The sequence below is a fragment of the Rhinolophus sinicus genome, chromosome 4, assembly GCF_057876585.1.
Source record: "Rhinolophus sinicus isolate RSI-liver-muscle chromosome 4, RSI-T2T, whole genome shotgun sequence".
Taxonomy (NCBI): Eukaryota; Metazoa; Chordata; class Mammalia; order Chiroptera; family Rhinolophidae; genus Rhinolophus; species Rhinolophus sinicus.
The window spans coordinates 22,534,972-22,549,529 of NC_142504.1; the positions used below are offsets into that span (position 1 = coordinate 22,534,972).

Consider the following 14,558-nt stretch of genomic DNA (forward strand, 5'->3'; position numbering starts at 1 on the left):
ATGCCCCATTTATGAATGAAGATTGAAAGTTGATTAACATATGCTCCTAGCCATTCTCATTTCTGAACTATGGCTATAACTCAAATGGGTGGTAAAATTTTGAATTACATAAGAATGATGAGAAAAGTCATGCGACTGCCCAAGTTTTCTTCCAGGAGTCTTGAGAAGGAATAGCCTCCCCTGAGCAGGTTTGACAGGACATGGGGGACAATAGTAAAGGTGTAGTGTGGTAACATCTCACAAATTGTGCTATTAAATATATATATACAGAGGGTGCCAAAAAAATGTATGCACATTTTAAGAAAGGAAAACTGTATGAAAATTGTAGTACTCAATATGTACTGATAACAAAAGACGAACATTAGTCACGTTTGACTTCTGCAATTACAAGAGGTGCTCAAAGTCATTACCATCAGCGTCCAGACACTTCTGATTACGGAGAACAATTGAGCAACGTTGACCAAAGTGTCCATTTGTATACATTTTTTTGGCACCCCCGGTATACATATAGTTTCTTACCAAAATTTAAATTAGGTGTACAAAATACTAATACTTTAAAGATTAGCTCTATTAAAAACATATTGAAATAGTCATTGAATTATAGAGCCATTTGAAGATAACATATAAATCCTACCTTGTTATGATGTAGCCATAAGTATTTTAATTTTTTAAACCTAGAAAGATCAATGACATCTGTCAGTTCCCTGTAATGGATAAAGAAAGTGAACATTAGCAATGATTAATTTATTCATGGGTAAGGAAGGATATATAGTCTGACTGGAGTAACCGAAAAAACCTTTCTCGGTCCTTCAAAATTGTTGGCACATTTATATGCTAATTTCTGAAATTCCGTCATTAAAACTTCATGCATATGGATTAAGATTTTGTCAGTAAGTTCAAACAAATACTTGAAGGAGAGCATTTTATCACATGAGTAGAAAAACATACCTCATTATGACTGAATTTATTGGGACCCCAATTAAAAAAAAGATTTTACTGGGGAGAGGGGTTAGAGGAGAAGGGAAAAAAAGTAAGTGCAGAAGACACTGGACTGAACAGGTAGACGTGAGGAATGCTTCAACAGTGTCTTCAGGGTCTTACTTTGGGGTTACCGAGATCTTGGCCAGACTGAGTTAGGACCTGGAGATTGCAGTACACCAAGAGACAGTGACTGGGTGAAATGTTTTATTCTCCCTTTGTTGTTTATTACTATAGGGACAAATACTGCCCGTCCTTCTGGAATTGTGCAGGACTCTGGCTGTCAAGTGCTTCTGAGCTTTACTGCTGAAGCAGATCACACAGCAAAGGGGAAGACACTGGGTGAGAAGTGGGAGCTATCAGCAAAGAAGCAAGATCTCTGAGGATCATTTGCCCTTTGACAGCTGTGGGCTGGAATATTCAGATCCCTTTTATTTCTCAGCGCAGAAATTATGGGCCCTGGCTGGGTATGAGCTCCTATACATACAGAATGTGCCAAAAAAACACACACAAAAAAACAAGATGTATACACATTTTAAGAAAGGAAAAAACTGTATTCAAATTGTAATAATATATACTGATAACAAAAGGTGAATACAAGTCGTATGTATACATTTTTTTTGGCACCCCCAGTGTATACCTGTATTTATCAAACATTTACAGAGCATAACCTGTGTTCCAGGAACTTTCCTAAGCACTTTAAAAATATTAATGTTAATTAACATTACCTATATTAATTCATTTGTGGCAACATCCTTTCACATTTGTATTTAACCTTGGAACACTGAGGGACTAATTATTTTCCTATTTTTATGAAAGCATATATTTTTAAATCATGACAACATTTCTAAACAAAAGAAACCTTTCTCACCAACTTTTTATATTGAAAAATTTCAAACCTAAGAAAAGTTGAAGGAATGATAGTACAATGAATGCTTGTATAGCACTTACAATTTTTATTATTTTGCTCCACTCTCTTTTACCTATATATCTATTTATTGGTTGATAATTTTCTGGGGAATTATTTGAAAATAAGTTGTGGTCTTATTATTGTAGTGCCATCACGCCTAAATACTTCATTCATCAAGCACATCCCTTAAATAAGGACATTCTCCTGCATGACCACAATACCACTGTCACACCCAAGAAAGTTTAATTGAATTCAGTAATATCTTCTAATATACTATTCATATTCAAATTGTCCCTGTTTCCCCTACATTTATTTTATAGTTTGTTTAAATCCATAATCCCATCAACATTCATGCCTTGCTTTTTCAGTTGGTATAACTCTTTAGTCTTAAATTTAGAACAGTCGCCTTCTCTCCTTTTTTCCCCTTCACAATGTCTTTTTTTTTTTTTTAATTAAAATGTATTGCGGTTGACAATGGTTAGTAAAATTACATCAGTTTCAGGTGTACAATTCTGTAATACATCATCTGTATATCACATTGTATGTTCACCACCCAGTTAGTTCTCCTTTCATCACCATATATTTGACTCCATTTACCCTCTTCTACCACTTCCCCTCCCCCCTTATCCTCTGGTAACCACTGAACTATTATCTGTGTCTATGAGTTCTTGTTTATTTGTTTGTCTTGTTCCTTTGTTGCTTTCCGTTTTATATCCCACATATGAGTGAAATCATATGGTTCTTGACTTTTTCTGTTTGACTTACTTAGCTCAGCATAATAATCTCAAGATCCATCCATGTTGCCTCAAATGGCATTAGTTCATCTTTTCTCATGGCCGACTAGTATTCCATTGTGTAAATATACCACATCGTCTTTATCCAGTTATCTATCAAAGGACACTTTGGTTGTTTCCATGTTTTGGCCACCATAAGTAAAGCTGCAATGAACATCGGAGCATATGTATCTTTACAGATAAACGTTTTCAGAGTTTTTGGTATATACCCAGGAGAGGGATTGCTGGGTCATATGGCAATTCTATTCTTAATTTTTTGAGGAACCTCCACACTGCCTTCCATAGTGGCTGCATTCCCACCAACAGTGTATGAGGGTTCCTTTTTCTCCACAGCCTCTCCGAGACTTATTGATGGGCACTTAGGTTGTTTCTATATCTTGGCTATTGTAAATAAAGCTGCAATGAACATAGGGGTGCATATATTTTTTTGAATTAGTGTTCTGGATTCCTTTGGATAAATACCAAGAAGTGGAATTGCTGGGTCAAAAGGCAATTCTATTTTCAATTTTTTGAGGAACCTCCAAACTGTTTCCACAGTGGCTGCACCAATTTGCAATCCCACCAACAGTGCACAAGGGTTTCCTTTTCTCCACATCCTCACCAACATTTGTTGTTTGTTGATGATAGCCATTCTGACAGGTGTGAAGGTGATATTTCATTGTGGTTTAATTTGAATTTCCCTGGTGATTAGTGATGTTGAGCATCTTTTCATATGCCTATTGGCCATCTGCATGTCCTCTTTGGAGAACTATCTATTCGGGTCTTTTACCCATTTTTTAATTGAATTGCTTTTTTTTTTTTTTTTTTGGCATTGAGTTGTGTGAGTTCTTTATAAATTTTGGATATTAACCCCTTATGGGTTATATCATTGGCAAATAAGTTCTTCCATTCAGTAGGCTGTCTTTTTGTTTTGTTGATGGTTTTCTTCACTGTGCAAAATCTCTTTAATTTGATGTATTCCCATTTGTTTATTTTTCCTTTTGTTTCCTTTGCCCGAGGAGACATGTCTAAAAACATACTACTAAGAGCAAGTTTAAATAGTTTACTGCCTATGTTTTCTTCCAGGAGTTTTATGGCTTTGGATCTTACATTTAAGTCTTTAATAAAATGGTGACTTTTCTAATGTTCTCATTCTTTTTATATCTGTTACCTGGTATTCTGTAAAAAACATCTGCCCCTCACCTTTCTCTCAATCATTTCCTTCCCCACTGTCTTTATATTTGAAGCATTTTTCTCTTAATCCTATCTCATTTTATTTTTTTTTTTAATTCTAAAATCATCCCAAACAGAAGACTTTTCAAGCGGACTACTGTGTCCTTTTGTCCTGCACATTTAATCTTTGTGCACTTCCGTGGCACAACAGAATATTTCAGCTTCTTCCAAAGCAACTTCTAATAGATTTACACACATCATGCATTCTCCTCTCTCACTGTAGATATATAGCCTATTTTGGGGAGGGAGCATTTGGACTCTGGTACACCTACACTATTGCATCGGGCAATAATGACAGTATGTTAACTTCATTTGTTCCTGTGAAACAAAACAATCATTACAAGGTACCAGAGAAACTCAATCCCCACTTAGAGGATTTCCCCAAAAAGCTATTTTAATATATTTATACTTTAAAATATCAATAGTGTCAAACTACTGCTATTAATTTTCTTGTACAAGTAGTACTGATGCCTAAGTTTTAGCTATTAGATAATGTAATAACGTGATTCACTTTTAAGGGGACTTTAACTCAGGTCAGAATGGTTGATTCTGCACATAAACCTGTCCTAAATCAATAACAGCTATTACATTTTAAGGTGAGGCCAATGAAAGACAAAGAGAGGAAATTCTACTACTAATGATGGCAGTGACTTGTGCTGACAAAAGTTTGCCATCATGATTTTTGTTTCACCATCATGACTCATGCTGACACCATCATCACAGTATATGTTCTCAGTGCTTACTCAAGCACTCATTGGTAAGATTCTTTCCATTTTCCCAGGGTGACAGAGACTTAGGAAAATAACCTAGTTTACTGGCATCTGGACTGTGAAATAAATATAAATGTAAATATAAATATAAATATAGATATAGATATAGCTGGATATACAGATATAAATGTAGACATAGATGTAGATATATAGATATAGATATTTGTACCCAGAAGGATTAAAATGGTAATTTAGCATTCTTAGGATATTAAATGTGCTGAACTTTAGTTGAGAAGACCACACATTACTTACTGTCAGACGATCAATATTTCTAAATTTTTTCTAGTGTTTCAAAACTTTTTTTTTGTTATCTACATACCCTTTAGATCAATAGTGTAAAGTTGTTAAAATCATGAAAGGCTGAAGTGCAAACTTTCGACTACATAAAATATTTATTATAATACTATCTACTTGTAAGTCCTTATTATTACTGATAACAGTGATAATATTAACTGGACTAATGCTCATTGAGTGTTCACTGTGTCCCAGGCCCCCACTCCTCCACACCTTCTATTAACTCACTAATAGAAGTTAGTGAGCAACCCTGTGAAGCAGGTAGTATTGTTACCTGAATGCAGGCAATACCAGATATAATAAAATACAGGATACCCAGTTTGTGAATTTCAGAGAAACCAGAAATATCTGAATGTGCTGTGGGACATACTTATACTAAGAAAAAAGGTATATTTGCTTGTTTCTCTAAAATTCACATGTAACGGGACATTCTATATTTTTATTTGCTAAACCTGATAACCTTAACAGGGAGGTTTATGATAAGTCCAAGTTCATCCAGCTGGAAGAGACAGAACTGGGATGCAAACTTAGCTTGGCTCCATACCTTTGTTCTCATCCATTTCAATATGCTACCTCTCAAATGGAGACTGGGACTCTAATGAGTGGTAGAGTGTGGTACTTGCCCATCCAGTCCTTGCGGGGACGGGGCAATGGAAAAGAGCATTTGAATCTATGAAACATTATAATACGATGCTCTTCTATTTCTTACCTAAAGTACACTTACTTTTGAGAAAGGAACAGCTCGAAGACATCAGTATCCCTCTTATGGCCACATATCTTTAGTTGATCTTCAACTGCCTGATAACATATAATTAATCTGTCAAGTCACATTCCACTGAGCAAAAACACTGAGACATTTGCAGTCAATAACAATAACGTCTACAAGAAGATCAAAGGAAAGGTGAATATGGAGGTAACCACTCTAAACTGATAAATTCCAACACTACAATTATATATTATTTAATCATTTTGTGGTTGAATTTCATTATCCTTAATCCTGGGCACAGATGTGTAAATAATTTTTAATCAAAGAGAAAAAAATGTGTATGTGTACATGTATACCAAAAACAAGTTTTCGATTCTCTATGAGGTAATTTAGTCTTTAGATATTCTTAAATGTTCCTTCAAACACAAGGAATTCATATTTGGTAGGTTTCCTACATTTACAGAAGACACTCAGAATCAAGGTTGGAAGTGGAGGAGGTAGAATATAATGTACATTATCACAGGGGTGCTTGGCACCCTGTAAACGATCAATAAACGTTAGACAAAAAAATGAATGAGTGAAAAAATACCATTTCCCTTTCTTTGTAAAGAAATAGTGTCTTCATTTTTTAGGAGTTACTAACTTACTTGCACCGTGGGAATTTTTGGTGAAGAAGAAGCAATTTTGATTCCTATAGGCTTTGTTTTGAAAATACAAACCCAACAACAGCTAGTTAAGTGCTTTGCTTTTTCTTTTGAGGTCCTTTGCTAAACTACAAAATAACATTTATAGGCCATATGGCCTAAGATTATATGTAAAAATTAAAGCCCATGTATAATTTGCCATGAAGGAAGCAAACAAGACACAACAAAAGTGGAAAGCATAATTGTTGCATTTCTGGAATCTGACAAACATTGTAATTATAAGAGTCAGAATAATCACCAAATTTCAGCTAGGATTTGTTGTGGGTGGTGAGATAGTAATGTCTGTAAGTGAATTATGAAATTTTGACAATGGTTTTATTATTTAGTAGAGGACTTTAAGAAGAGTTAGATTTAATGGGATGAGCAAATCTCTAAAGAAGTGACGAAGGTAGATATCCTCGGGATAGAGAGCAGCTGCTAAGTTGTTGGCCCAACCTTTCTTTGTTACCTGTGGAATACTCTTGAATCTCCAGGCTTGGAGAATTCATTGGCTCAGGTATAGGCAATTCCATCAGGGTATTTTGTTACCCTGACAAGCAAGCTGAATCCGGGGGTTGGGAAAACCCAATGGATCAGGCTTACATACCAGCCTCTGGGTGTTTTTAACTGAAACAACTAAACTCTCAGCTTCTACCATGCACCGTCAATCACAATTCTGCCACAGTGTCTGGGATGTTAAAGGCCAAAGTAGAATTAAAATTTTGCAGCTATCTATTAAAATTGTAAAAGTGCTTTTAACTTGACCCCACCCATCCTTCCACATCCAGCTGTCAGAAACACAGTGGTACATACACACACGCAGAAATATGAATATCATTTCATTTCAGCATACATTGTCTGTAGTTGTTAAAAATGCTCCAATAATTGGAATATGGTTTAAATTAAGGTATAACTTCGTAATAGAATACTGTGTAGTATCTTAAATAGATACTGTGTAGTATCTTAAAAAAATATACAGAGATGGATATCTACACATATGATATCAGAAATATCTTTTTAAGTAAAAATGCCATTGGCAGCATAATATGCATAAGTGTAACAATATTTTTGTTACTAATAACATTAATATGCACACAAAATACACACACTCCAAATTGTTAACAACAGTTATCACTTGAGATCACAGGGATCTTTTACTTTTTAAGCCATAGACTTTTTAAGAATGGTTGACTATTTTATAAGAAGGCATTAATTTAGTAATCAGAAATTAATGCACATTTTGAAAATTTTACATGGAGTGAATATTTAATCAAATTTTGATAATTAAGACACGAAAAAGGAAATTGAAACTATCAGTATAATATGTAAATCACTGGTGTAATTAGGTGTTTATTTACACAGCTTTTTATCACGGTGTTTTTCCTCCCAACCAAAAATTTTCGTATGAATCTGGTAACAAGTATTAATGTCAAAGTGCCAAAGAATAGGAAAATGTGCCAAGAAGTTTCAAGTTTCAGTGGATCCGAGGTGGAGCAGTTCCAGTTCCCAATCAACACACAACTTCAATAACAGCATGTTCCTTTCATCTAAAGAAGCACAGCAAGAATTCTTCCCCTGAACTATTTCTTTTATTGTGGTAACATATACATAATATAGAATTTACCATTTTAACGATAGAGTTCTGTGGCACTGAGCACACTCACTTTGTGCAACCATCACCACCATCCATCTCCAGAAGCTTTCCATCTTCCCCAAATGAAACTGCACCCATTATAAACACTAATTCCCCATCTCCCCCTCCGAAAGCCCCTGGCAATCACCCTTCTACTTTCTGTCTTTAGGTACCTCATATAAGAGGAATTATAAAGTATTTGTCCTTTTGTGGCTGGTTTATTTCACTTTGCATAATATCTTCAAGAATTATCTATGTTGTAGTGTGTGTCAGAATTTCTTTCCTTTTTTAAGGCCAGATAATATTCCATCGTATCTATGTAGCACACTTTGTCCATTTATCCATCAATGCACTTGAGTTGCTTTCACGTTTTGGCTTTTGTGAGCAGTGCTGCTATGAACATGGGTGTATAAATATCTGTTTCAGTCCCTGCTTTTGCTTTGTTTGAGTATATAGTCAAAACTGGAATTGCCGGATCATATGGTAATTCTACGTTTCATTTTTTTGAGGAATTGCCATACCATTTTTCACAGCAGCTGCTGCATACAACAGCATTTTTAAAGATGAACATTTGAAAAAAGTAGGTCCAAACAGATTATTCAGCCATTTATTGAATGACAAATTATGGAGTGCTTCGTTCAGGCTGTGATTGGTCAGTGACTAGCTAGTAAATGTAACAATGAAACAGGTAAGGTGACTGTTTTCTAGGAGCAAATCTTTTCCCGTGTTTCCCCGAAAATAAGACCTAGCCAGACAATCAGCTCTAATGAGTCTTTTGGAGCAAAAATTAATATAAGACCCAGTCTTATTTTACTATAATATAAGACCAGGTCTAATATAATATAATATAATATAATATAATATAATATAATATAATATAATATAATATAATATAATACAATACAATACAATACAATACAATATAATATAATATAATATAATACTGGGTCTTATATTAATTTTTGCTCCAAAAGACGCACTAGAGCTGATTATCTGGCTAAGTCTTATTTTCGGGGAAACACGGTTGTAGGAGAAGTAAAGGGCGTAGAATGCTGGAAAAGAGGGCTGTAAGTGTTAAGGGCTGTGACAGAAGGGAAATCTACTCTGGTGAATTCGGAAGAAGAAATTAACTGTTAGCCTGGGAACTCTGAGATTTCACTGCAGGACCGACAGTTGGGGTAGGCTTGAATGGATGAGGAGAAATTAGAAACAGAATATTGATGGGTAGGTGTTTTAGTCAGAGGGGAGTAAGTACACAAACAAGAAGTGAGGGAAGAAAATTCGAGGAGTGCAAAGCTGTACAGTCTTTGGCTTCAGTGAAAGGCACGTGGAAGGCAATGGTGAGAAATGAAGAAAGCTGAACTGGGGACATATTATTTGTGCTGACTTTGAATTTTAGGCTCAGAAGTATGCACTTAGTTCACAAACAAAATTTTGATATGCCTGAGGACTTAAAATCGCATAGTTTATGTAATCAGTAATTTAAAATTAATTGTGTGATATATTTACACATAGATGCGCATACTGCATGATAAAATCAGTGTAGGTCCAACAAAGTTTTGATTTTTCCCATGACAACTACATCAATGCTTTTAAACAATATCCAATATCAATTTATTTTGAAATCATTGGACCCAATTCTGGGGCAATAGGGAAATAGCACCGGATTTTTAAACTAGAGAAAACCGCTACAAAGCTAGGCCTCAGGCAGAGGACTTGCAGCAACATGTATGATGACCTGGGGGGCAGAGAGGAGGCAAGGCTGCCTCTGGGAAATCCAGGCCAGAGCCGATGAGCCTGCAGTCCCAGGAGAGTGGCAAGAGGCAATGATCAGTGAACAGATATGACATAGAGTGTACAGAGAAGACTGATTGGAACTGGCAAGGAACTGGAGGCAAGGGAAGTCACAGGCAATGATGACAATGTGATGACATGATCACAAGAAAGGTTCCTGAAAGGGAGGATGAATTCAGTTTAGAAATGCTGAGACTGAAGTGCTGGGGGAACATGTAGGTCAAGGCAGAAAGCTGCAAGTGGGCGAGGGGATCTCACCCGAGTTGTCAGGGTGAGTATGTCCATACTGGTGAGTCAGGTCAACATAGAAGAGAGAACGGGGCCCAGATAAGATTACTGTGGAGTAGCTGCATTTAGAAAGAGGGGAGGGGACCAAGCTGGCGAAGGGGACAGAGAGGGATGGTTATAAAGTTAGGAGCTGAAACAAAGACAGTGGAAACTGAGAGGGTGAATTTCAAGAAGGTAGAATTTGAATCTGCAGTGTTGTATCGGATGGTAGAGGATATTTCCCAGAAAAGGTATTGAATTTGGGGAGCAATCCCTGTAACCTGATGAGGCGGAAAAGTCAGATTTCAAATGAACTGGCTAACAAAACAAGAAAACAAGAACAATCTAGCACAATTGGGATATAGACAGTTCTTAGCAGCAGCTTCCTCCACAGCCTGATGCCTCAGGATCCCAATAAAACAGACAAAAATTTTTTGAAAATTGTGGGCTTATTAAATCCCAGAAGAACGAAGCCTGTATTCATATCCCTAGAAGAAAATATCCTCTCTGTGACAATTCATGTGCTATAATAATAAATCCCTAGACCTCCAGGAAACACACATACACGTACACCACAGGTTAGTTAGGACTTGGTGTGAATAGCTTTGAATTCATGACAGAACTCCCAGCCTTGATTTACCATGGTAGTCCCAAACCTTCCCAGACAAGTCTGAGAACTCTAGAACACTTTGCTAGCTCCTAGGTCGCATAATTTTGACATTTTTCCACTCAAGTATTCTTTAAGTCATTATCATAACTGTCCTCAACTCTATTTGTATTATTCCTTAGAGAACCTTCCCTTCTCAAAGTGTCAATAGGTAGTAATGTTGGAGAGTCAAGATCCAAATTTACAGCTTTGTTACCTAATATCTATGCGGCAGATGTTAAGTGCGAAAAGGACAATACACGTCTCTTAGCGTTAATCAGAGCAGCCCCCAAACCCTCCTGGGAAGATTACGGACCTCTAGCTCCATTGGAGGTCTGGGGTCCCGATTACTCCAACCCTCTCCACCCGGGACCCCAGGGGCAGCCTCGGTCGGGCTGGGGTTTTCCCACAGGGAACCGAGAGGCTCTTGGTCTGCGGGAGGGGGCGACCCTTACCCTGCGGCTGGTCTCCAGGTCAGGTCCCGGAGCCCCTAGGCTCATAGTACGTGGGAAGGAATGGGGTAGATGCTTCAGAGGCTGGGTCATCGGGACACCGGGCGGCAGCCAGTGGCATCTATGATTGACCCAGCCTGGCTTATTGTTCTCTTACCAACGGTTACCACAATCGCCTCGACTAAAAGCCAATCCAAACCAGGGAAAATTTGAAGCCAAATTCTGACTTCTGTGACGTTTGCGCGTGTGGCCCTTGCGGCACCCACCACGTGGTACCTCGCACACACTCGCGTTTCCCCCGAGCGCAGGGCTGTTGTGGATGCCGGAGCGAGGGCAATCAGCTATGCCAGAGTGTGTCAGAGGAGTCACCCAATAATAATCATCTTATTGATTTGAGATCTGAGTTTCAGAAAATTTAGATTTCTGAAAACTAGATGTGTCTGGTGACACTGGCCTCGTGTGGAGGGGTCAGGGTACAGCAATGCCCTGTGGAATCGTAGTGGAGCTTGAGGCAAAAGGAAAAACAAGAAGTCGATTCTGTTGATCCTGTCTTTATCGAACATGTTGACGTTTTGTTCATCATGGATGTTTGGCATTAATTTTGATTTTCTAAAAAAAAAAAAAAAAAAAAAAAAAAAAAAAAAAATATATATATATATATATATATATATATATATATTGCATTAAGATTTATTGTGCTGAGTTTTTAGTGACACTACATTTTTACACTAAGTCCAGTGCCTCACTTGCCTCACCCTAGACTCAGTCCTAGGATGGAGACGGGGGTGGCAGTATCAAGGCGCCGCCAGGTTCCAGGTGCACAGAAACATGGCACCTATGCTGGACTTATTGGCCAAGACTCAGTGCATATTGATTCAGTAGCTGAGAAGCCTTTCCTATGGCAGAGAACGGGTAAGATGAGCCACTGTTGGCCAGTCTCTTCCAATCGTGACGATACATACTTTTAAATTGATGTTTCCTTGAGTTCTATTGGAACCTCTAACACAGACTATCTTATGATCTTATTTATATGAGTTTGATTCTCTTCTAGCTTAGGACACTTTGGACGCAAGATTCTGTCTGTGTCATCCCTATCTTCTGCCAGGGAGTAACACATTGAATTCAATAAATGTTGATTCAATTGAACGAGTTGGTTTTTTGGTTCCAAATTTGAACTTGAAATCTAGGAATTAAATATATCTGTGTGTGTCTGTGTGTGTGTGTGTGTGTGTGTGTGTGTGTGTGTGTGTTTTGAAATGGGTCAGGCTACTTGCATACAAAAATTCTGGTGTTAAAATACAGCATTAAAAGTGTGTTACTAGAGAAATCAAACACACACGCTTTTAGTACTTCTAGAAAGTATTTGGGCCTGGTGGGGTTTGTGGGTAAAAGTCCTTTAAGTTATATGGAAGGAATAATCATCCGGGAACTATTGTTTAAATGGTTTTCATCCCATAAATAAAAATCAGATGAGAAGAATGATCCACTGAGAAAATGTATAAAACAATTTACAGGCTTTTTGTCTCCCATTTTTGCTGTTAATACGTGTTACAGCAATTCAGATATCATGCATAAATATGCTACATGGTAACACAAAAATGTGTACTACTTGGTCAGTTTGTCCATTACACAAATGTGAGTTTTAGAACCTTATGCAAACTGCTTTTAGAGAGCATTTTATAGAAGTAAACTACTAACCAGCTAATTTCCACTAAAGTTACATTAAAATTTTTGTCCTTGACTTACTGTTTAAATCTTTTTACCTTACACTGATTAAGAAGAGAAAAAATAAATTAAAAAAAGCCAGCTCTGTTCTTAGGAAAATAACTCAGAAACTCATTTATTATACGATTTTAATGTGTTCCCTCTTCAAGAAAAATTGGCAATTTAACTGATCACGAAGACTAAAATAATGCAAATTTAATTATGAGATGTGAACAATGAAAGGTCCTTCCCAGAAATCCTCACAATGGTGCTACAAAATTTTTACAAAAGAAGCATCCCTAGCAGCGTGAACTGAGAGAATTTTTACCTCCATGTGGTGGGATTATAGCCTGAGGAATCCAGCCTGAAATTTTAAAAATTCATGTAAAATGTACAGTCTTCTGCACAATCAATCTTGTTTTAATATAAAAATAAAGTGGTCCCCCCTAACTCCCCTCAAATCTTTTTTCCCCTCAAATCTTTGAGTAATATTTACACTGAAGCAAGACACCCTGTGTTTATCCTGTGGATTTGCCTCCCTGGCGTGCTGCCATTGCCTGCAGCGGTACGCATACCCTAGTTTGAAAGTTCTATCATATCATGTATGTGGATTTGGATAAGAAGAAAGAGCCTGTGCTCCAAGTCAGGGCATGTGGGGTTTAGTCTCAGCTATGACATTAACTAGTTGTTGGCCACCTTTGAGTCACTTAATATCTCTGGTCCTTGGTTTCTTTAACAGTAAAATTAAGAAGTTGGAAGTTTAGCTCAAAAAAGTCTATTATTTAATTATACTCTCCTAGAAAGGTTATAAAGACAGTATGTATTATTCAGAGAGCAAAAGATTCTTGTGGAGATATGGGCATGTAATTGTTTTTATTTTTAATACAAGTTCCCAGGGACAAATAAATGTGTGAGGCAAAAATTATGCATGTAATGAATATCATTAAAGCTACATAATTTAAAAAATTATCTTCCTAATTTTGTCTTGAATAATTCCAGCAATCAGTCTGGATGTTATTTTTCTAAGTAAGTAAAAGAATATAAGGTAAAATCATAATTATCAACAATTTTCTGCTGTGTAGAATAAGCAATATATCAGCCACAATCAAATCATTTTCTTAGATGTATAAAAAGATCTTTTTATACTATTTGATAACCAGAGCATCAACATTTTCGTTGTTATTAAAGTAAAATAACATACTATTTTAATTGACAGATATCATTTTTTGTCAGTTTACATAAAATGAAAACGACAATAGAATGTTGGGAATTCATGGAATTCTCCATGAGTCTTTCATGTTACTGCAGGTCTTGTGAGAAGAGGCAGCGACTGCCTTTTTCAGGACTATATTTTAAAATATATTTGTAAGGTAGAGACAGAGTCTACCTCCAGAGCCAAGGGTGGGTGTTTGTTGTGTTTTGTTTTTTACTGTGCAGCATAATAAAGATAATGTCTCATTTCCTTATAATAAAGGTAAGCCTTCCTGCAGGCTTATTGCCCAATATAAAAGATGTGGGTTCCCTAAGTTCAGGGTTCCTTGCTTATAACACAACACACTGTATGTGGTCACATCACCGGGACTGCTTTGCATTGTTCTCTGGGAATTGTGGCTAACTGATACTCTGGCTATGCTGTTACTGTGAGTAATAAACTGTCTTTAGTCTCTGACCCATAAGTCTCATATCGCTGCCAGTATCTATGAAACAGAGGCTGA

General features: G+C 36.8%; 1 protein-coding gene across 1 annotated transcript in view; it reads right to left on the minus strand.

The window, feature by feature from the left end:
- LRRC72 (leucine rich repeat containing 72) overlaps positions 1 to 10,059 on the minus strand; it is a 38,532-nt gene extending 28,473 nt beyond the window's left edge. Inside the window, exons 1-3 of the mRNA XM_088797602.1 lie at positions 10,033 to 10,059; positions 5,683 to 5,756; positions 635 to 704 (exon numbers count right to left, since the gene is read on the minus strand). Coding sequence (XP_088653728.1) covers positions 635 to 704; positions 5,683 to 5,756; positions 10,033 to 10,059 — 171 coding nt within the window. The remainder of the gene's footprint in view (positions 1 to 634; positions 705 to 5,682; positions 5,757 to 10,032) is intronic.
- Between the last annotated feature and the right edge of the window lie 4,499 nt (positions 10,060 to 14,558).